The sequence below is a fragment of the Ramularia collo-cygni genome, assembly GCF_900074925.1.
Source record: "Ramularia collo-cygni strain URUG2 genome assembly, contig: RCC_scaffold12, whole genome shotgun sequence".
Classification (NCBI taxonomy): Eukaryota; Fungi; Ascomycota; class Dothideomycetes; order Mycosphaerellales; family Mycosphaerellaceae; genus Ramularia; species Ramularia collo-cygni.
The window spans coordinates 976,697-998,086 of NW_019716266.1; the positions used below are offsets into that span (position 1 = coordinate 976,697).

At 52.5% G+C, this 21,390-nt stretch overlaps 9 protein-coding genes; 6 read left to right on the forward strand and 3 right to left on the reverse strand.

The window, feature by feature from the left end:
• Positions 1 to 1,680: 1,680 nt before the first annotated feature.
• On the forward strand, positions 1,681 to 2,226 carry RCC_07886 (uncharacterized protein; the record flags this gene model as incomplete). Its single annotated transcript, XM_023773138.1, has 1 exon — positions 1,681 to 2,226. The coding sequence occupies one exon, from the start codon at positions 1,681 to 1,683 to the stop codon at positions 2,224 to 2,226; it is 546 nt and encodes a 181-aa protein (XP_023628906.1).
• Positions 2,227 to 3,997: 1,771 nt separating this feature from the next.
• On the forward strand, positions 3,998 to 5,902 carry RCC_07887 (uncharacterized protein; the record flags this gene model as incomplete). Its single annotated transcript, XM_023773139.1, has 1 exon — positions 3,998 to 5,902. One exon carries the CDS (start codon positions 3,998 to 4,000, stop codon positions 5,900 to 5,902), a length of 1,905 nt encoding a protein of 634 aa, XP_023628907.1.
• A 1,000-nt stretch (positions 5,903 to 6,902) lies between these two features.
• On the forward strand, positions 6,903 to 7,851 carry RCC_07888 (uncharacterized protein; the record flags this gene model as incomplete). XM_023773140.1 has 4 exons in its annotated part: positions 6,903 to 7,185; positions 7,234 to 7,501; positions 7,566 to 7,695; positions 7,747 to 7,851. 4 exons carry the CDS (start codon positions 6,903 to 6,905, stop codon positions 7,849 to 7,851), a joined length of 786 nt encoding a protein of 261 aa, XP_023628908.1.
• A 336-nt stretch (positions 7,852 to 8,187) lies between these two features.
• Positions 8,188 to 9,689, forward strand: RCC_07889 (uncharacterized protein; the record flags this gene model as incomplete). XM_023773141.1 has 5 exons in its annotated part: positions 8,188 to 8,243; positions 8,299 to 8,414; positions 8,469 to 8,580; positions 8,638 to 9,248; positions 9,310 to 9,689. 5 exons carry the CDS (start codon positions 8,188 to 8,190, stop codon positions 9,687 to 9,689), a joined length of 1,275 nt encoding a protein of 424 aa, XP_023628909.1.
• Positions 9,690 to 9,913: 224 nt separating this feature from the next.
• On the reverse strand, positions 9,914 to 11,678 carry RCC_07890 (related to endochitinase class V precursor; the record flags this gene model as incomplete). XM_023773142.1 has 6 exons in its annotated part: positions 9,914 to 10,669; positions 10,723 to 10,769; positions 10,832 to 10,898; positions 10,958 to 11,094; positions 11,150 to 11,289; positions 11,341 to 11,678. The coding sequence occupies 6 exons, from the start codon at positions 11,676 to 11,678 to the stop codon at positions 9,914 to 9,916; spliced, it is 1,485 nt and encodes a 494-aa protein (XP_023628910.1).
• Positions 11,679 to 13,469: 1,791 nt separating this feature from the next.
• On the forward strand, positions 13,470 to 14,556 carry RCC_07891 (uncharacterized protein; the record flags this gene model as incomplete). XM_023773143.1 has 4 exons in its annotated part: positions 13,470 to 13,520; positions 13,576 to 14,114; positions 14,171 to 14,385; positions 14,438 to 14,556. The coding sequence occupies 4 exons, from the start codon at positions 13,470 to 13,472 to the stop codon at positions 14,554 to 14,556; spliced, it is 924 nt and encodes a 307-aa protein (XP_023628911.1).
• Positions 14,557 to 14,576: 20 nt separating this feature from the next.
• RCC_07892 (related to Putative galacturan 1,4-alpha-galacturonidase A) lies at positions 14,577 to 16,097 on the reverse strand (the record flags this gene model as incomplete). Its single annotated transcript, XM_023773144.1, has 1 exon — positions 14,577 to 16,097. One exon carries the CDS (start codon positions 16,095 to 16,097, stop codon positions 14,577 to 14,579), a length of 1,521 nt encoding a protein of 506 aa, XP_023628912.1.
• Positions 16,098 to 16,454: 357 nt separating this feature from the next.
• RCC_07893 (related to cell-cycle nuclear protein, contains WD-40 repeats) lies at positions 16,455 to 19,097 on the reverse strand (the record flags this gene model as incomplete). XM_023773145.1 has 3 exons in its annotated part: positions 16,455 to 16,714; positions 16,773 to 18,935; positions 19,004 to 19,097. 3 exons carry the CDS (start codon positions 19,095 to 19,097, stop codon positions 16,455 to 16,457), a joined length of 2,517 nt encoding a protein of 838 aa, XP_023628913.1.
• An 890-nt stretch (positions 19,098 to 19,987) lies between these two features.
• Positions 19,988 to 21,077, forward strand: RCC_07894 (related to Weak similarity to Y.pseudotuberculosis CDP-3,6-dideoxy-D-glycero-L-glycero-4-hexulose-5-epimerase; the record flags this gene model as incomplete). XM_023773146.1 has 2 exons in its annotated part: positions 19,988 to 20,504; positions 20,554 to 21,077. The coding sequence occupies 2 exons, from the start codon at positions 19,988 to 19,990 to the stop codon at positions 21,075 to 21,077; spliced, it is 1,041 nt and encodes a 346-aa protein (XP_023628914.1).
• Between the last annotated feature and the right edge of the window lie 313 nt (positions 21,078 to 21,390).

The following is a 21,390-nucleotide window of genomic DNA, read 5'->3' on the forward strand; positions in this document are numbered from 1 at the left end:
AGACGATCAAGGGCCTCCGAAATTGAAGATTGCCGTCTCTCCTTGTGGTGAGTCGGCGACAACGCTCGCGAACAGGTGGCTACAAGCACAAAAGGCAGCAGTCTCACGGAGAGCTAGGTAAGAATGGTCGGATTTCTGGTCGAATAATGTCTTCTCAATCGTACTGTCGTTATTGCAGAAACTATAAGACTTTTGCCAGGTAAGGTAGGGCGGCAACCTTCAATTTCACCGGCCCTTGGATGGAAGGTGAGGAAAGCACGTGGCAAGCTTGGCAGATTTTTGATCCGAGATCCGAGCCCATCGCATCTCCCGACTTCCACACACAACTGTCGACATCAATAGCAGCGGAAGTGGACACGTACGATCGACAACGCAGAGAGCTTGTTCCCTCACAATCGTAGCGACAACGGTATCGAAGCACACTTTTAAGCYTTCATAGCCGCATCCGGCGACGGCCAAAGCATTCGACCAAAATCGACGCAAATTCGCCGCGGCATGGTCAAGACAACGCTCGTCTGACACGGCCGAAGCAACTGTCTGTGTCTTCCTATGAGCGAGTAGAAGCATGCGCGGCTGCCGTGAAGATGTGTGTATCGGCTGCCAGCCACATACAAGTGCAGCATTCCGACCAAGCGACAGTGAGTCTCAGAGAGTAAATCYCGCAGCTGACCCACCTGGGGTCATGTCTGTCTGGAGCAGTCATCGCCGTCATCTGGAAATTCTCTTTCTCGAAGGGACGAGCTTCCCAATCATCTTCTCTCCTACTCCTTCGAAAGCAAGGCGGTACCTCGCGGGCCTGCTCTCCACGCACTCTTCAGCGGACGAAGTGTTCGAAAGGAGCGCTCTCCGCCCCTGATCTGCGCTCGTTTAGGGAGTGCCGCTGGTCGTCATCCCAATCAATGTGACGACGCATCCTGATAGCCATGCCGGTCCAAGCTCACATCGCCTGCATTCGCATGTCGAAGCGGTCGGCTAACCGGATTTCCGTCTGGGAATTGATCGAAGGCTCGCCGGTGCGGCTGGTCAACTTGCTAGGGACCACGGTCTGGGATAGATACCAGCTGAGTACCACCACCATCCTCAAGACTCGCTTCTGCAGCACTGCAATGGCTCCTGTCCGGATGTGGGACAAAGAAACCTGATACAATGATGAGCGATGGCTTCTCCCAATGCGGCGGGTCCAAGACAAAGAGACACTCTCAGTCGTCCGCACGAGAGTTGCCATCTTTTGAAAAGCAAGCGAGGCCTGTCCTCTGCAGTCTCCTTCATTGAAACTTCCATCGAGATCAGCAGAGTCTAGGTACAGGAAACATGCAGGCCAATCCCAGATCCTTATGGATGATACATCAAACCGATCTGGATCTCAATGTTGATGAGACGGGAAATTGGGTAGAAGGCACGCCTCGATATCGGGTAAAGCCAGGCGCACGCAGGTTCAAGAACGACTCGAGGGGTCTTACGACGGCAGATCAAGCCACCTACCAACGTGGAGGCATTTTAGTCAATGTGAACCTCTCCTCTCAAGCAAGTGAACATGAGCAGTGGGGGACTACAATGCTATGCGACGGAGACACATGCGTCAAATGCAATCCCGGCAACGCTGGTGTCGGTCCCGGAGCCCCCGAGGGAAWGCCATTTGTACATGCTAGCGATCTACATAAGAATGCACCGCCACGTGCGATGGCTACCGTCCCAGGCGCGCTCTTCTGGCGTGAGGGGAGCCAGCCGCTTCCCACGAACACTCAGGTCAATCATTACGAAACAAAGCTGATCAAAATCGAGGTCCCAGTCGGTGGAGGCGGCATTTTGCATGCAGCGGCTGCTGTGTGCATCCCCGAGGGCTGCTCTTTCTGCAGCCAGATAATGGAGCAAACGCCCAGTCCCATCCCTGATAACGACCACCCGATGAATGATGCGGACAACATCAATACTATTCCCAGTGCTACTCTTGCTGTAGTTGGACTTGGCGAAGGATTGTATGAAGTCAGGGCCATTGTCGACTCCCTTCGCTCCACACGTACACGCAAGTTTCAATACAAGGTCTGGTGGCGAGGCTATCCAAAAGATGAGGCTACCTGGGAACCGCTTGATCAGGGAATTGGGGAGAATCATCTTTACATTTCTCTTTTCCATGGGGATTATCCGCAAGCTGATAGACCATCAAGGCAGGAGGCAGCTGAATTCGGTATTGAGCAATTCTTGTGGAGGACGCCACCTTCTCCTTAGACGCGAAGACTTGGTAGATTGGTTCAACATGAGTTGAACCATCACGTCAATTCCATTCGTCGATGAATATGTCGAAAGCTCTGCGCGATACCTCCTGCTCATGCTWCAATAAAAATCATTCAGTGACACCTCCCCACTCTTTATCATCCGATACGGCGGCGCTGCTCCCATGTCATTCAAGTCGGTCGCAGTCCCAACCCGGCGATTCGAAGACAATGGACTACCCAAAGCATATCTTGCGCACCGGGCTCTCCCTCCGTTTCTTCTCGGCAAATTCATCGTCACATTCTCCCCTTCTGGAGTTTGGTACACTCAATCATGACGTCCCGACGAGACCTTCGACCCGCCTCACCAAATGCAGCCTTCTATGGCATGGCAAAGAGAGGCGGTAAACCGATGGTAGACTTTGGATGATTCACCAAAGACACTTGGCCCCAAACTTCGCGAAAACGGCGAGTACCAACCCGACCAGGCTCGGTATGTGGTCAACGACGCCGACTTATTCGATGCAAGCGACCCGGCTTACCAGCAGGGCGGGTGGGTATTGAACGTCCAAACGCTACCCAGAGTCGAAGGTGACGATTATTGGAGTTTGATCATCTGTGACAGAGCGTCCTGCCCAACTTGTATCCTCGATCAGAATCGGCTGGTCCCCACGCGTACCCAAGGTCTACCACTTGTGCACTCCAAGTTTGTGAACAATGCGTCAGGTCATCGACGTATATACAGAGACAATGCTCCCGATTCAACCAGGTGGATGCCTTCAGGTACCGAAGAAGTGGACTGCACGCCGGCCTTGGTCCGTTTCATCCAGCCTGCCGGCGACGACGGCGCAGTCACCCCCACCGACACGCTGGTGGAAGTAGCAGTCTGCAACCCGGCAAGCTGTGAAGAGTGCGAACCCGATTCTCCCGTCGCCTACTCCGACGGTGACACCACAATGACAAGTACTGCTCGTGTATACAAGATAGCATCCCTCAACGWCTCCCGCTTCAACATTGCTACGAACCGGTTTGACTACGAAGTGTATTGGGAAGGCCTTCCGGATGATCAAGCCTCTTGGGAGCCCATTGGTAATGTCGTGGCATATGGGGACTTTGATGCTGTGAGGGACTTTCACCAGAGTTTTCCAAATTTTCCCAAGCCATCACGCAACATCGCAAGGAGACATGGCGTTTCTAACATTATTGGATAGCGTTCATACAGCTGCGGGTTTGATTCCTACCATGTACGTAGATTTAGGAGTAAATAGTACGTGGGRACGTCGCCTAATGCCAGCGATGTTTGCCTTCGGCCCTGGGAATCAAAGGCTCTAGATATCATTCTCCAGGACCACACAATGAAGGATTGAGTGTCTGCTCTCAACCCTGCAGCGATCAGATGACCCTGCTCTTGGGGTCTACTATGTGATATGCTCCAGCAAAGTCGGCAATAGTGTCCCGTAGATTCCTTCCAAGTAGCTCACTGTTACATTATCTTTGAGTGAGAAGATACTACCCCAACCCTAACCCTATGACACTTGTTCCACCCGAAAGCGGAGGCGCTCATCATGCTTCTGCCTCTCGCGCACTTTCTTCACACGCTTCCGGAGACACGAAAACCCGACATAATCTCATCAAAGGCGCTCCACTCGCTATGAAGAGGAAGGCCAAGACGTCGTTCGCTGCGGTGAGTTGTGGCCGAGTCGGTGTTTTCAGCCGCACCAGGCCAGCTTTCTTCATCTCTATCCCACCACTAGACATGTCTCTCTTCCAACGACATTGATTCAAAGATGCTCCATGAAAGCCTTCCTGGACCCTCACACTCCTTCCAATACACGTCCATCTCCCAAGGCAGCATTCGCATCTTGCTCCTCCTTCCTGGCCTGCCCGGCGATGCTCTCCGCGGTCAACTGCAACACCACCCGGTTGACGAGCTTCCAAAGTATCACGCCATCTCGTATGCATGGGGAAATCCGGTCTTCGAGTCCGCTTTAGAGCTCGACGATGGCAGCCTCGCCATCACCGAATCCTTGGAGGGTGCTTTACGACAGTTCCGAAATGAGGAGCATGCGACAATGTTCTGGGCTGACCAGGTATGCATTGATCAGCAGAACATGAGCGAGAGATCGCAGCAAGTGGTTTTGATGTCAGAAGTCTACAGTCAGGCTGAAAACGTCTTGGTCTGGCTTGGAATGGACGGTCCAGGCGATCGCATTGCATTTCGAGCAGTCGCAAGCATCTTGAACCGAATCCCCGGCGAGTCTCTGTTGCATCTCAGGTCACGGATTGCCAAAGATGTTCATGCCATCGTGGGACAGCAGTGCTTGGACAAGACCGCACGGCTGCCCAAGACCGACGCCATGAATGACACCGAGCTATTCGAGTTCGCTGCAGGAACACTCTCGCAACTCCTGGAACGCGCATACTTTGGTCGCCTCTGGCCTGTGCAGGAAATTATCCTTGCTCGCACAGCTTCTCATGATGTATATGCAGGTGCTTGGCCAAACATCACTTTTCACTGTGGAGAGCTCTCCGCAACTTTTGCCGACATCTCACTCTGCCTGGCAACATTCGAACACACCATCTTCAATCAACAAGCCCGGCCTCGAAAACCTTGGGTGTTCAGTAAAAGCTGGTGTCATAGTCGTGTCTTGAAAACCGCACTGCTCACCATGGTGGACGCATATGAGCTTCAAACTGCTGTGGTCCACGACAGATTGTATGCAATCCGCAATCTGACTACCGATGGTCTGAGTGAGATGCTGACACCGGATTACGCACTCCCACCAGAGGAGTTATGGAGGAGAACGGCACTTTGTAGCCTACGGCCGCGATGCGACAAGGACTCGTCACCGTGTCATGTCCACATTTACCACCACAAATCTATTTTGCTTGCGCTTGCCGGCATCTCAAGAGCAAATGGCGATGTACTCCCTTGGTCGTGGGTATCAGATATGAGCAGGCTGACTCAAAAACACCTCAACAAGAGTAGGCAGTACGAGATGGCAAAATTTCAAGCTGGAAGTCCTGCAGAGACGAGTCGCAAGCAAAGCAGCTTTTTCTGCGACCCAAAGTTCCCCGACGTCATACAGGCGATGGCAGGCGTCGTTGCTAGAGTCGATGGAGTCCTCACAAACTCCTCCCTCGAAACGGAGGACATTTCAAGTATGGTGTCTTGTTATCTTACTTGTCGACAATTCGTCTGCGAGAGGAGCGGTCCGTCTTCAAAGTCTCTACAAAACTTTCGATCTTTCTTCCAACAAGGGCAACGTCCGGCGAACAGCACTGTAGCTACTGGAACCCTGCGATCCGAGCACAATGACCTCGCGATATCGCAGCATCGCTTGGCTACGGGAGATAAAGTTGATGCCTCCACAGTCTACAACGATTTGGCGACGTATACGACATTTGACAGCGATGCGCTTTCACAGCAGCCGTCGTTCGACGATACCCACATCCTGGCGCACTTTGATGATGGACGATTTGGATGGATTCCTCATACCGCCACCAAAGACGACGTTGCTGTCATCTTACATGATGCGCCTTTTCCGTTCATCTTCCGCGAGAATGACGACGGTACTTTCACCAACAAAGGTGACTGTTATATCCATGGAGCAATGCATGGTGAGGCTTGGCCGTTGAGTAAGAATGGGCGATCTAGTGAGGGAATCATGAAGCCAGTCAAGATTCGCTGAGAATATTCTAAAGCCCAATTGCGTTGAGGGTTCGAGGAGAAAGAGCGCCTTTGAAACGAGGTACATCGACTGCTTACTGCAAAGAGTGGCCAGCGCGATGTTGGTCACACGAGCATACACGAGACCGATTCGTCTACGCCGTCCCTGGTGCCAGTCCTCGGTTATCGAGAAGCGCGTTGTGACAATCAGGAGGCGCCCAAACTTCCCAAAACTGAGCCTGCGTCATACATCGATAGTCGCCCTCCGCAGCTCGCTTCTCGTCGAGGAGGCTCATATGAGTGTCTGCTCTATGACGATGTTATGCGCCGCTCGGAGCATTTTGGTCGTCGCTTCGCAGCTGGGTGGAGATGCGCGTAGGCCAAGATGGTTTATCGTCACCGAAGGATTCGAGGGGTGGTGGACATGTATGCATTCGAAACCCGTTCGTAGAGATTGGGGTTGTTGGTGCAACATGGTATGGCCTGTAGCAACCGCCAAGAAATGCCCGTCATTGAGGCTGAATGCTACCCCTGTCCTACATTTTGGCGGGCTTACTTAATATTTCAGGGCGAAGTCACAACGCTTGCGATCCAGGAATAAAAAGCTTATTGATCCTACACAGGAGAACAAAACATCCCACTGGCCGCAGTCGCGCAGCCTAACCGTCTTGAAACACGCCGCCACTTTTCCATCACCTTGCAGCCGATTATCACCAACATGGCAGTGATGCCATCGTGCCTCGACGATGCTATCTCGCAGTCTTGAAAGTCTTGGTATATTCCTTCGCGGCTTCGACATTGATCTTTCAGGATTGGATTGTGTTGGTGTCACTGTGCTGCGCCAGTTCGTTTGGCGAAGGAGGGCGGACACTGCTGCCATTGCTGCATGTTGGGAAAGGTATATAGATCAAGAGGATATCTCTGTCTCATCAATCCATCATCAGCATCATCTTCCACACATCCAGCATACCAAACCAGCACATCACCACCAAGCAACATAAAATCTCAGCAAAATCTCCAAAATGCGCACTTCAATCTCCATTTCGGCACTTCTGGGTCTCGCCAGTCTTGTTGTCGCGCTACCAAAGGACGGCCTGAACTACGAGCTCTACACGAACAGTCTTGGATACACCGCCTCTCGCTTCAAGCCGGGAATGGAACCAGGCAGCGATGACTACGCCCGTCGATTTGGCGCAGGAGCAAACAACATCACCCTGGACCTCACTTCAGGGGATGGTCAGCTCACGAAGCGTGCCGAGAACCGGAACACCGACCCATTCATGGGCAGGAAGCAGATTGCATACGGTTAGTGCTCCTTACCCTTGATGAACTGCCAGTCTAACCCTTCCTCAGGATGCGACACGGACATTCCTGGAACAGTCTTCGACAAACTCCACACCTTATGTCAAGACACGCACTGTGATGAGGGAATCGAAGAGACCATCGAGACTTCATATCCTACTTATGGTCGCAAAGAATCAGCTACCATAACCATCAAAGCAGCAGGCAACTATCCTTCCGGCATGAAGCATGCCTTTATTTGGGCCGTCCAAGCAATGGCCATGCCTGAGGCGGTAGAGTGGAAGTGGATTGAAACGAACGTTGATGCATTGGGCCACACGTGAGTAGACCAAGAGAGCGAGCACACGCGGGGAAGTGTAGACTACTAACGTTGTCAACTCCAGACCTGCACGGGCCGCTGGCTGCGATGTTTCGTACTCCAGCAACTTCTTTTCTGTGGTCATGCGCGGCGACGACGGGTCCCAGATGGGAGAGATGAACGTCGAAGTCGACTTCAAGGTCGATGGCGAGGATGTAAGTGAGCTCGATTGAGATTTGAGGACTGTAGTACTGATCGTATTCCAGGCGCTGTGCGATCTTGTCTTCCCACTTGGTGAAGCCATTGCTGGGGCCATTCATGGTATTGCAGGAGGCATCTTTGGAGTTGTGTCAACCTTGGCATGCTCTTAAGCCTTGAGATGGAGAAGGCAGGACAGAGTGGGAAGGTGAATGATGTGGAGGGAAGATGTTTGAATGTTGATATGAGAGGACGGGTGAACATTTAGTCAGTGTGTACAATAGCCGGTATTCCCGAATGGCCGTGCATGAATCAATCTAGTTGTCGCATCGCATGGTTTACTATTGTGGGAACTGCCTTTTACGGACGTAACCTTACGGACGTAATGTGGGGGATATCCCAAGTTGATGTAGCACTAGAAAGACGAGCATATCCCAGCACAGAGTTCATACTAAGGTGTTGACTCGTCTTCCAKGTCTCCCTCACTACCATCGAACACCTCGATCGATATGCCTCTCCGAATCATCATAGTTGGCGCTGGAATCGCAGGCCTTGCTGCGGCTGTGTGAGTAACGAAGTGTACTGTTTTGACTCCTATACTAACCTTGCTTCCACAACAGAGGCCTCGCTCGACATGGCCACAAAGTACAAGTCTTTGAACGAAAGACGACATGGGATGAGACTGGGAGTGGAATACAACTCCAGCCAAATGTCTCGAAGATACTTGAAGAATGGGGTATGGTCTGCCGCAAACCCACCTCTGGCAACCCGCTGACTTTTGGTATTCCAGGCATGCTGGAAGAAGTCAAGAAAGTCGCCCACGACAACGAGCAGGCGGCGTTGAGGGACCATCGATTGGGACTGATTGCATACCATGACTTTACACAGCGAGGTCCGGCGTGGTAGGTAAAGGGAGGAAATATCTCTCATCTCGGGATTTGTCTAACAAAGATTCTCAGGTATGGACTTCGTCGTGTTCTCAAAGATCTCTTCCGACAGTTCGCCGCCAAATACAACGTCGAGATCCACGAAGGCGTCAACATCGTCAGCATCAATCAAGACCGGCCCTCGATCATCCTTGATGGCGGAGAGGAAATCTCCGCAGACTTGATCATAGGCGCTGATGGTTCCGGGTCTTTGGTCAGACAAACCTTATTCCCTTCCTTTCCAGGCCGAAAGATCCTCGACAAGACCGTCTGGCAAATCTCCCTTCCATTGGATATCGTCCGCAACGACGAAGTCCTTCAAGGTCTGCTGGATGGACACCGGAATGTCATCACCGTTGCACCAGCGAGGAGTATCTTCGCCTCTCCATCTCCATCACAAAATACCTATGATTTGCAATTTATTGACCATGAATACACGCAAGCACAAGATCCCAACCCCGCCGCCTTGACAGAACGAGTGCGGGATCTCTCTTGGATCAAGGAAAGATTCAGCGATTTCGACCCTGCAACACGAAAAGCACTCGATCTCGCAGAGAGTGCTTTCAAATGGCGGCTAGTCGAAGTCTTCGATCTGCCCTCTTGGTCGAGCAAGAACAGTAAAGTCGTCCTATTGGGCGATGCATGTAAGTCTCAACACTCCCAACGTCTGTACAACGAACGCCTCTAACAAGCCAACGCCAACAGGCCATGCAATGACCCCTTACTCTGGCCAAGGAACAGCAATGGGTCTCGAAGACGCCGCTGTTCTATCCGAGCTACTTGCAGATATCCAAACCAGCGATCTCGGCTCTGCGATTGAAATGTATCAAAATCTCCGACGACCACGCTGCGACAAAGTCTTCAATCTCGCACGAGCTTTCGGGACTTCATGGTCCGCGAAAGATGCCAGACAAATCGCCAGGCGGAACGAAGTTTGGAGGAAGGCGTTCGAAGATAGGGATCGTCCTGTAAAGGCGGATGGGAATGCACCGCCTGGAAGCCCGGCGTTTGGAATGTGGTTGGAGAATTATAATGTGTTTGAGGCGGTGAGGATGGAGAAGCAGAAGCGGAAGTCGAAGATATGATTCTGATTTGATGTCGACCTCGCAGCGTTGCGTGTTAAACTCTGCTAGTGGTGTTACAATGTCTTAAAGCTGTCATGAATGTCGTTAGAGATGCTTCCTCCCAGGCCGTCGTATCCTGAACGCCTATCGTTCCAGCCGACTTTAGTGTCCCAAATGATGCTTTCCCTCCACCCAATCCTACCCAAAACGCCGGTGCTTCAATTTCATCATTCCTATCGCATCAATCACGGCATCCCCTTCTTGAGATTCTCGTACTGACTTTCGGGATAATCAAGAATGTTCTCCGACATCTCCAATTTTGGCATCGCGTCAACCGCAATCTTAACCAGCGACTTTGACTCAGTAGTGTTCCCAGGTTTATCTCCACTGGCCTCCCACCACATGGTGCCTCCGAGCTTGAGCTTCTGAATATACTTGAGCTTCTCGGCGGTGACATCAGGACTGTCAAACGACACCATCGTTTGTGTAGACTCATCATACGTCCACGAAGCGACGGATTCTTCGTCGTAGAAGACCTTGGCTCCAGACTGTGGTAGAGCTTTGTAGTCCCAAACTCCATTCTCCCAGCTTCCGGACCCAACTCCTGTGAATGGCGTCCCGGGTCCAGTGGTTTGGGTGAAAGATCGTCCGTACAATGGCATTCCTAACACCRGCTTCGCTGGTGCTACTCCATTCTTCAAGTAGTATTGAACCGCAGCATCAGTGCTGAAAGGCGTACTGTTGGTGTTCTTTGTAGAGGGGTAGAGATTTGCCTGATGCCCGGCTTCCTTGTCCCAGGAACCAGCGTAGTCGTAGGCCATCAAGTTCCAAAAGTCCATGTGCTCATCCATACCGCTGACCTTCAGCTTTTCGTAGTTGGTAGGGCCGGCTGGGACAGCGGCTGTGATGAGAAAGTGCGGCTTGGATGGCAATGTCGAAGAGTAGTTTGCAAGAGCTGCTTTGGTCTCACCAAGGAGGAGGACAAAGTTGTCCGCCTCGGTCTGGGTGAAGGTTTCAGCATCATAGGCGTGGCCAACAAGGGAGATTGGCTTACCTGATCCTTAGGATACTCCCAATCGATGTCCAGTCCATCGAATCCCACTATGTATCAATGTCATTAGCAAAATATTATGGGATTGTCTGTGGGTGAGGAGGGGACCTACAATCCTTCAACAGCTTCACTGAAGATGAAGCAAACATCTGTCTGCCGGCTTCCGTAGCAGCAGCGGCCTGTGATCATGTCAGTTCATGCTCATAGCATACTCCTGGGATGTCATTTCGGTACGCACTGGGAAATTCGCTGAGTATGTCCACCCGCCGATGCTCAACAAAGTCTTGATGTGTCGATTCTGTTTCTTGAGAAGGTACAACTGCTTCACACACCCATAGACGTTGTTCCCAACGTCATTCCAGCTGTCGGAGGGATCTAGCACCACAGTCATCAGTGTCGAGTTGCAGCAATGGGTAGCGTAAAAACCTACAATGCTTCTGAAGGTCGGCGTATTCGTCGCTGAGGTAGACCTCTCCTGTTCCAGGTCGTACGTTAGCGAATGAGTAGAGAACATGGGTGATTGTGTCGACGGGGAGGTCTGAAGGCTGGAAGTTTCTTCCATAAATGTCCCTTCAACATATGTTAGCTATGATCCCACGTCTGGATTTCGAATCGAGTTACCAGTTGGGAAAGTACATGACAGATTTGCTGCCAGTAGCGGCGTCCGTGTTGGCACTAGTTGTGGAGGTGCTTGTTACGTTGGCTGCCAAAGTTGAGGATGCCGAAGTCGAGGCTGCCAAAGTCGAGGCACTCGTGGTGTTTGCCGCATCGTAAACAGATCCCGATACCCCAGCCGCAGATGCAGTCACGGTAACAGTCGCAGTTACTGTGGTAGTGTTTGCAGGTCCTGCATCGATATCCCGGGGAAATCGCCGAGGAATGCTAGCCGACGACAACGAGGCGAAAAGTGCGGAAAAAGCGAGATAGCGAACCAAACCGGCTCGAGTAAGTTCAGACATTGTAAAAACAAGTGACAAGATTGATGAGATCGAAAAGACAAACGAGTCGTGACTGATAAAAGAGGTCGATGTTCCAAGCCGCTTTTCAAGTTGCCTGTTCGACCCTCCCTCATTGATCCACATTCCTCGATGAGTTCACGCCGGGATGGCCTCTCGGACTGCGATCCGTGTTGCGCATACACAAACGGTCTGCCGCAGTACACGATGTAGTTTCTTCACCGAGACGGATGGTCGCATGGTGCGACTCCAAGTGACAGCCGAGCCGCTGCGTACGCCACGGAATTGAAGCCACATTCGTAGCTCATTCATCCCTCAATCGCAAGATCTCACCACACTCCCAATCAGCTGCAGCGCTGATGGTTATTGTGTAGTCGAGCTGTTGAAATGCGTTTGGCAGTTGAAACGGGTGACCAGTCTTGGGACAAAGCAACCACAACGGCTGTGCCGCCATCTACCTCGGTGCGGAAGCACGAGCARACAGCCAGGTTGTCGGGATATGGGACCTCGACGGCCCGGCATGCTGCCGCGTCAGTCATTCACAAAGAGCCACAAGAATGTTGTGGCATAACGCGAGTCTGCGAGGTGTGGGCTGTGAATCAGTTGACTGTTGACAAACGCCCATCAAGCCTCGTTGCATTCTTCGAGATCRTTCCTGCAGTTGATCTAAGCAAGGGGCCGCGGCGCCACGCGAAAGGCTAGATGGTGTATTTAATGATAGGGCTGACTTGACACTTACAAAGCCCCATGTCAAGACTGGTGAAGGTGAGATCACATGCCGCCTGCACCTGAGGAGTTGAAGGTGGCACTTGATTTATACGTCACACGATCTCACAAACCAGCTGGCTTTTCCTATTGAGCTGTGGATGTTGTCTGTCGTCGGCGAGAGCGTGACCAGGGTGGGAATATGAAGAACAAAGGACTCTTCATCTTGGCTGTACCGAATCGGAGGTAGGAGATGATTGGACATTGAATAACGATGGCCATGCCATTTGTTGTTTGCTTGAAAAAGATCGAATTGCGTCCTCGAGTGCCTGTTAACCTGGATGGACGGCTTCACAGTTCGGGGGGCAGTCCTGAGCCAGCTGACCGAGTCATAGAGTCACTGCTCCTGATGAAAGTTACAGTGTGCGATGCCAGTGAGTGTGTAGCAGCTGGTGTACCTCCGCACCGTCCAGTTGACAAAACTGCCAGCGAAGCAGGACTATGACGCCCGGATTGTGTGGCAGGTCACATTGTTCAACGATACAGCTTGATCGCGCTCGAGTCCCGCGCCAGTGACTGCCTCAGGAAGAGCGTAGGTTCTGAGAGAGTATTGGAATGTAGTATGCGAGCCATGATGGATGTTGTAGGAGGATACCTAGGTAAGAGATGGAAGACGGGCTTGTTGTTGCTGTGCCAAAAATAGCCACGCCCGCACTAGGTTCCGCTGCCGTCATAGCCGACAGGGGTCAAAACGCGAAACATGCCCCACGCGACGTAAAGCTTGTCTGATGTTTCTTGTTGGCGGATACCAAGGTCATGATGCGATGTGATCTCAGAGTGCTGCTGAGTGACTGATCTAGGCGCCGGCGAGGTGAGCTCAGCGAACAGCCTGTCACATTACACTCTTCTGTTACTTTCATTCACTTGGGTTGGCGGCAAGACGGCATCTTGCAGGCGAGAGGCTCTTAACAGGAGACAAGACAACGTACAGAAAAGAGGAAGGACAAACGCACAGAAAGAAAAGAAGACGGGACAGACATCCAGGACGGTGCAGGAGTCATGTCTTTCAACAACACCCTCATCAATTGTATGACGGCGCCCGCCAGCACCAAGTCAGACGCTGGTGTTGCAGGAACAGGCGTGAGTGAAAGCATACGGCCATGAATGACAGCGATCTCTCCCACTGACAGAATAGATTCTCCTCGCCTTCATCATCACAGCCGGTCTCGCCCTCGTCTGCTCCTCCATCATCATCTTCAGCGAATGGCGCGCAGTCAACGTCCGCAACATTCCCCGGCGAATCCTCTCCGGCCTCTCCGATCAGCAACTCATTCAAGGAATCGGCATTCAGGTCGTCGGATTGGCCCGCGTGCGAACCATGGTGCCCTACCACTTCTTTATCATCTGGATGTTGGCCTTGCTATCCACTGCCACAAACTTTGCGGCTCTGCTAGCTCTTGTGCAAGACTTCAAGCGGGACTGGGTATTGCGGTGGATGCGCCAGTTCGCCATGTTCATTAATATGGTTCTGGGGATCGTATACGGTATCTTCGTGTTGGAGAGTAATGTGAAAGCCCTGGCGCCGACGTTGCCAATCGCGTGTGCCTGGCAGGAGCATGCAAAGAGTCGGGAGGCGCAGGGAAACCAGACAGCCAGCGTTGTAGGGACAATTGCAGTCATTGCAGTTAGCTGCGTCATCTTCGTCCTCGGGACATGGTATTTGCATATGCGGAGGTTGGTTATTTAGTAACCATTCCATCCTTTGAGACGTCTACTGACATTCCTGACAGGCAAATCTGGGGAAAGTCTGTTCGGGCCGTCTGTCTGGTTGTGCTCATGGCCATGGCCATTGCTGCGACTGTGAGGGTTATCCTCGTCTCACAAGCTTTTGGAACACCTTCAGTAGTCTTGGATGACGCTGGAGAGCAAGACTGGTCATTCGGCCAACTGCTTACTATGCTACTGCTGGTCTTGCCCTTCATCTCTGCATTGGAGATCTACCGAGGTTCGTTTTCCTTTTCTACAAGAAAAAGAATCTCTGCTGACTTGGATCACAGGCGAAACCAAAGTTCCACAAGCAACTGCTGCTGGCTACTCGGATGCAGAGCAGATACCTCTGACTTCCACCGAGGGCTCGGGGATGAAGGCATTCCAAGGAAACTCTGGGTACACATAGGCCAAGTAGTCATTCAATACCTACCTATATCTCACCCTTTTCCCCGGGAGAATCCTGTTGCAAGCATTCCCCGTCACTTCCATCACATTCTTGCAAAAGCCGTTGACCTGTTCTCCTCCCTGGCCAGTCAACTCCACATCCTCAAACGCAACATCTCTGCAGGGCGCCGCAGCGGAACAGCCCATCCGAATCCCATGCTTGCCACTTACCGTCCCTTTGATGTCCTTGAACTTCAACTCCTCAAAAGACAACGTGCTCGAATCGCACGCACCGACTCCTTTCGGCAGTCTTCCCTTGTGATAGCACTTCTTCACACCAACGGCCGACTTCGCACCTTCAACCCTCAAGCCATGCACACTGACATTCCTCACCTTCCCATGTCCACCTCCACCTTTCTCCAGCTCAATCCCCGGCCAGCTCTTGAACCATATCCCACCAGAGACCCCAGATCCACCAGTCTCCTCCCGAATGTCAGTACCGACAGTAACGTTGGCGATGTTGACGTTTTCAACAAAGTCTGCAGCGTCTTTGTACTGCCCCAGACTCCCAAATGACACGCCTCCACCCAGGCATGTAACATTTCTCACCTCTACATTGGTGGTATTCCCTTTGAAACTCAAACAGTCATCACCTCCTCTGAACACCATATCTTCAATCACAAGTCCGTCTACCCGAAGGGTATCCACCCCATCAATGTTTGATTCAAAATTCTTTCCCTTTCCGGCTGGATCTGCATTCGTTCCGTTGACGTACAACCCCGATATCGTAACGTTCTTTACGTCTTGGAGATACAGCGCCCAGAACTGCGGCTGTCTTATCGAGAAGTCCTTGACTACTACATTCGTTGCATTGAAGATGGTGAGGGGAATGGGACGACCAGGCTGATTACTTATCCCTTGCGCTCGAGTCATCCAAGCTTGTCCATGTCCATCAATTCCACCTTTCATCCACCCGCCGCCTGTAATCTCGATATTCTCGCCCGAGACGATGAACGCGGTGGCTAGTTCCAGGTATTCAATCCTAAAGGAAGAAGTGCTCCAGTACTCAATATCTGGGAGGAACGAGAGTGACCCGAGAATCTCTAGCCTGGAGTTGGAGAGATGGAAGTGCAATCTCTTGGAGATGGTGTAGATGTAAGGAGCTGGAAGGGTGATGAGTCCATCTCTTCCGCATCTGGAGACTGCGTCGAGAATTTGGGAGGAATCGTCCTGGCCAGACCCGCGTGGAGTTATGWTGCAGTGATTTGAAAAGAGCGGAAGTCCGAGAGAAGAAGCTTCACCAGGAGGTGTGGACGGCGATTGCAGACGAGGGAGGACTGTTGGTGGAGRGCTCAGTGAGGATGTGGCTGCGGCTGGATAGAATATGGTCTCTGCTGCTTCGATTGGGACACAGATGGCCAGGAAGCTCAAGACTTGTGAAGCGAAGCGGAGCATATTCAATGCTAGGTGGAAGATTCGTAGTAGAAGTCGACTCGCTGTCCGAGTCTGCGATGGCGGCGTTCCGTCTGAAAATGAAGAGACGAGTGGCGTTCTTTCGGTCATCTCTGGAACCACGTTCATTCATTGGTAAAGGTTACCAAAACCAACATCACCCGCTTTGCGACCCACGGGTGCTATGCGTCTTCATCCAATAGCTTCTGTGGGATGACAGAATGCTGCAGACGGGACTTGTAGAGCCAGTTGATTCTCTTCGCTTCTTCTCCCACCATGCTATGCAAGCGGGCACAAAACGCTCATATATACACATACAGGCCAATCTAGAACAGATTTGATGCACTTTCGTCGTCCATGCGGTAAGTCGTGAACAGCGAAAAGGGCTACACGCTCGCTCCTTTCAGCTCCAACCCGCTCATGAGCCGGTACGTACAGACTGTGCACGCCCAGCATTTCCATATCCTCTCATCTAACGAATACCTTGACGACTCCATCACCGCCTGCGCTGACAACCAGCCTCCCGTCTTGACTCCAGCATACATCACAAACGCCTTCGCCACGGACGGCGCGATGGGCATTGATTTCTTGCGTACAAGACCGTTTCTCTAGACTCCAGAACCGGATACCGGCGTCGTGACCAGCAGACACGGCTTCCCTTCCATCTTTCGACAACGATAGGGCGGAAATGGCCGATGGATGGGCGAGCATCGTATAGGTACATTGACCTGTGGTTCAAAATGTCAGCAAAGCAGTTGATCATAACCACCTCTTCATCCGACTTACCGCTGTTCGCATCGAAGAACCTCACGARTCTATCTTCATGGCCTGTGATGACAACACCTTCCAGCCCTTCTCTACCACCTGTAGCWCCACCGACGACTTCCTCCGCCTCCATTCCTCGTACAATCTCACTCCCACCGGCGCCAGAGCCTTCCAGACCGAGGCTGGTAGCCACGACCGCATTGATGCTGGTGCCCATGGTCCCATCATACGTCTCGTTACTCGCCATGCCGACGATTTCCTCCCCAGTCCGAGTGTCAAAGATCAAGACCGAAGAATCAGAGTATGCAACAATGAACGTCTCACCGCTCGGCGATAGTGGACAGATGCTGGTTGGGCTGGGTTTGACGGGCCCGGTGGTCGGCCTTTCAATCGAGTGGACGAGGGTATAGCTGAATGGCGTAGGACTCGCCACACTGGGCTGCGGGCTGGAGGGGAAGTTCGAGCCGCTTGTAACACTATGTCTTCGACTCCCTCCGACCCCCCGTCTGCTTCCCGTTGATGGCGAAGATGTTTGCGGAGGTGCGCTGACGGCCCAGACTTTCACCGTTCCATCCGCAGAGCCAGACACAAGTAGCACGCGATCTGGACCACCAAAGTTGCCGCTCTGGGGTCCAAAGACGACGCCAACAGAAGCGGGTAGTATGCAGATCGTCCAAACAGCGTCCGTGTGTCCTTCCAGGGTGGCCTTTGGGTCCACACGGCCTCTTTCCCAAACGCGCACGGTGCAATCTTCTCCACCGGAAAAGACCCAGCCATCTCCATTTGCCCGACCACCCGTGCTGAATCCGGTGCTCGCAGGACATGCGGCGAGAGCTGTCACAATACCTTCATGTCCTCTGTGGGTAAAGTAGGCGGAAATGTCCAGGTCCGCGCCGGGGTTAGTAGGGTTGTAATTCTGATAGGTAGCAGGAACTATCCAACGTTTGATAGTCCCATCATCACTCGCTGTACACACTTCTGGCTCACTCGGGCTTCCTCCACCGCTGAAGATCACACTACGCACCACATCCAAATGACCGCGAAGAGCAAACTTTACCTTGAACATGGTCGGGTCGTTGTTGACCGCGACATCAGTACTTTCGTGCGTTTTGCTCTTGTTGCCTTGCGAGCTTCGTCGCCGCTCCATGCTGGAGGCTCCCTGTGAGCTCTTCCTTCTTCCGTGGGAAAGAGGGCCTGTTCGCGTTGGGGATTTCGCTGGTAGTTGATTTGTGCCCGCCGCGCTTGGAAAGAGATCAGTGTCTGGTCGACGGGGAGGCGGTGCATCCGGTGGGGGATGATCAGGATGTAGTTGTGGCTCTTCGTCGAATTGCCAGCCATCAGAGTCTGGCTGTTGTCGGAGCTGGCGTTGGGATACTTCTTCAGCAACGGGCCGTCCTTGTGAGTCGTAGGTATGAGTGATATTCTCTACCTGTTCCTCAAAGTCGGGCTGAGAGGGCTGAGCCAGAGGTTGAACGACCTCGGATTGCGACTGGGCAGAGTTTGTGTACTCCACATATCCTAGTCCACGGGCTGCTTCCTCTTGCTGTTGTTGCTGTTGTTGCCTTGAAGTTTGTGGCAGGCTGTTTGGGATTGGAGGTGGTTGGTGATTGGGCATGGCAGACTGTTGAGGCAGAACCTGTCCCGATCCGCGGGAATTTCTCTGGTGACGGGCATACATTTCTTCGACGGAGAGCGGCGCGTCAGGCAGGCCAGTGAAGTTCCCATTCGGCAACATCTGCGGGGGAGGTGGATGCTGGGGAGGAGTCAGAAGGTATTGAATCTCCTTCATGCAGTTTTTGAGGTATTTGGTCGTGTTTTCCAAGTACTGTTCGCGCTCCAGTTCCGTCGTGTCACGCGGTTCAGTGTCGAGGAAGGAATTGTGCGGCATGTTGGTCGGCCTGCCATGTTTCGGGGCGTGTTGCCCATCTTCTGCCACACCGTTCGGACCACCCTTGTCGCCTGCAGCTACAGCTCCATCGCCCGCCTTGCTCTTCGCGCGCTCGTTCTTCAGCGCCGCCTCCAACATGCGAATCTGGCGCGTCAGCTGTTCGTTGATGCGCTTGGCCTGGCGACATTCGCCCTCCTGCTTGGCGATTTTGCCCTTCATCTCCGCCCGTTCAATATCCCATGCATTTCTTGCCCGTTCATGCGAATGCCATTCGATTTGGAGGAAGCGCATGACTCCTGGAAGGGGTTCGCGGTGTCAGTCTCAGCTCTCTCTCCCTTCATCCCATTACACCCAAAATTCTTACCCTGCAGTGTGTATTCGGTCCCCTGTGGTCCATGATGTTCACCGTTGATACCGCCGCCACCATTGGCCATGCCGCCTTGTTGCTGGAAGGCCATGCTCCCGCGGTTTCATGAAATTACTGTCGCTGTTCGCGCATCGAGGAGCCGGAGGACGTGGGTGGCTCAAGCGCTCCCGCTGTTGACAGCGCAGGAGGCCGGTGAGGGTGAGTATCGGTAGCGCGCCCGTGCGAGCAGCAGGTGGATGCGCTGCCGGCGGGAAAGCAGTCGGAATGTGAGGTCGGAGTTCTGGCACTCTCCGCCCTACACGTACGCCGCCGGGGCACCTCCATTAAGATTAGCGCGGAGGAGCTTTGGCCTCCTTGAAGCGCACCTGCCCCCCAGCAACCACATCGATCGTACATTCATACACGTCTTGTTGGACATTCGACAACAAGTAAGCCTTTACTTACTGCACCGTCATCGTGGCAGTCATACAGCATCTCTTTGCGTCGGAGGTTGTCACGTCTCACAGAGTTCTCTCGAGCATCTCAGCGCTGGTGCGTTGACAGCGAWTCAATCATCGCAAAATCACAGCGGAGTCGGATCTTTGGTCATGAAGAATAACGTCCGATGCAAAGAGACGCTGCATCTCACGGGGATAAGGGATGGTGGAAGCGCRCCTCGATATCCTTCCACGGCAAGGTCGCGGAGCGTAGCTCAAGTTCCTTTCATCCACATTTTTCTACATTGCCACGCTTGTGCCTCCTTTTGCGGCGTGGTGAAACCATTGACCATCTCGGCCAGCGCCTAAACTCCTGGTCACTTGCTTGTTGCTTGAGCACTTCTGCAGGCTTATGCAACAATGTAAGGTCGTCCCCGCGATGATGTTGCAGCCCCGCAAAACCAAGACTACCTCCTCCACCATCCGTGTCACTGTCTCTTAGCACATCTCGCATTCTCATCCATTTGCTGCCCCTCTCACAATTTCTATCACACTCAAAAACAACATGACGTCCGGCAAATCAGTCTTCATTGTTGGACCCGGCTTCATTGGCTGGAATGTCCTAGATCTGCTCATTGCAGAATGCTACGCGGTCACAGGCTTCGTCAGACGCAAAGAGCATGGCCAGCAGATACAAGCCTCCGGCGCGTCGCCAGTGTATGGCGATTTGAACGACAAGCAGTTCATTAAAGAGCAGACTCTCAAACACGACATTGTCATTCATACAGCTACAGCCGACCATCTCCCCAGTGTTGAGGCTATTCTTGATGGGGTCCGACTCCGTGCCGAAAAAGGCCAAACGACGACCTTCATACACACGTCCGGCACCTCAGTATTGGACGACTGCGCCATGGGTGCCTTCAAGAGCGACCGAATATACCACGACGACGTTCGATCTGAAGTTGACAGTGTGTCTGACAGTGCGCCTCACCGAGAGATTGACCTTGCTGTTGTGAAGTGCCAGAGGGAGCTTGGCACGAAAGTAAAGATTGCCATTATCATTCCGCCGTTGATTTATGGCTGTTCGTATACGGTTCCCGTCAATCCACACTGCTTGCTGACAGCCGGTAGTCAACCCCTCTCATAAGCGTCTTTCCATTCAAATCCCCACTCTCACCCGTTTTGCCCTCAAACATGGCTACGCAGCGCATGTTGGCAAAGGCTTGAGCGTGGAATCCAACATTCACGTTCTGGATCTCGCCCGAGCATACATGACTGTCCTGAAGTACATGACTGGGAGTGCACCAGTCGAACTTTTGGAGAATCCATACTTCTTCTGTGAAACTACTGGAGACAAGGAACCATCTTGGTATGATGTTGCCACACTGATTGGAGAATCGCTTTACCAGGCCGGCAAGATTCACTCGCCCGAACCCAAGAAAATCGCCCAGAATCTTTATGGAGATCTGTTTGGGGATTTTACAGAAGCCGTCATTGGCTTGAACAGTCGAAGTCGAGCGGACAGGTTGAGGGCGTTGGGTTGGGAGCCTCGCGAGAAGGATTGGAAGGCAAGTTATGTAGAGGACGAATTGCCCGAACTGTTGAAGGAAGATGTTGGAAATTTTGATGGATACAAAGGCATTGTCCCCTCCTGATGATGAGTAAAGCGTTAAAGACACAACAAGTGCGTTGAGTGGTGAGCTGGGGACTTGGAAGAGGACCGCAGCCAATACTGCTCATGTAGGAATCGCTATACTGACCGTCAAGTCGTGCTATCACGGCAACTAGATGCACAACACCTTTGTAATTCGACTGTCATGAAATCAAAATGTGAGCTTACTGATTCCTCTGCACATACCGTGCAGCATTCGCTGTTTCATGTCGGGGAGCTTCTAGGCTCGTGCGATATGCTCTCCATCGTTTCAACATATGGACGACTGGTCGCACATGTCTCTGTAATGTTAAGGC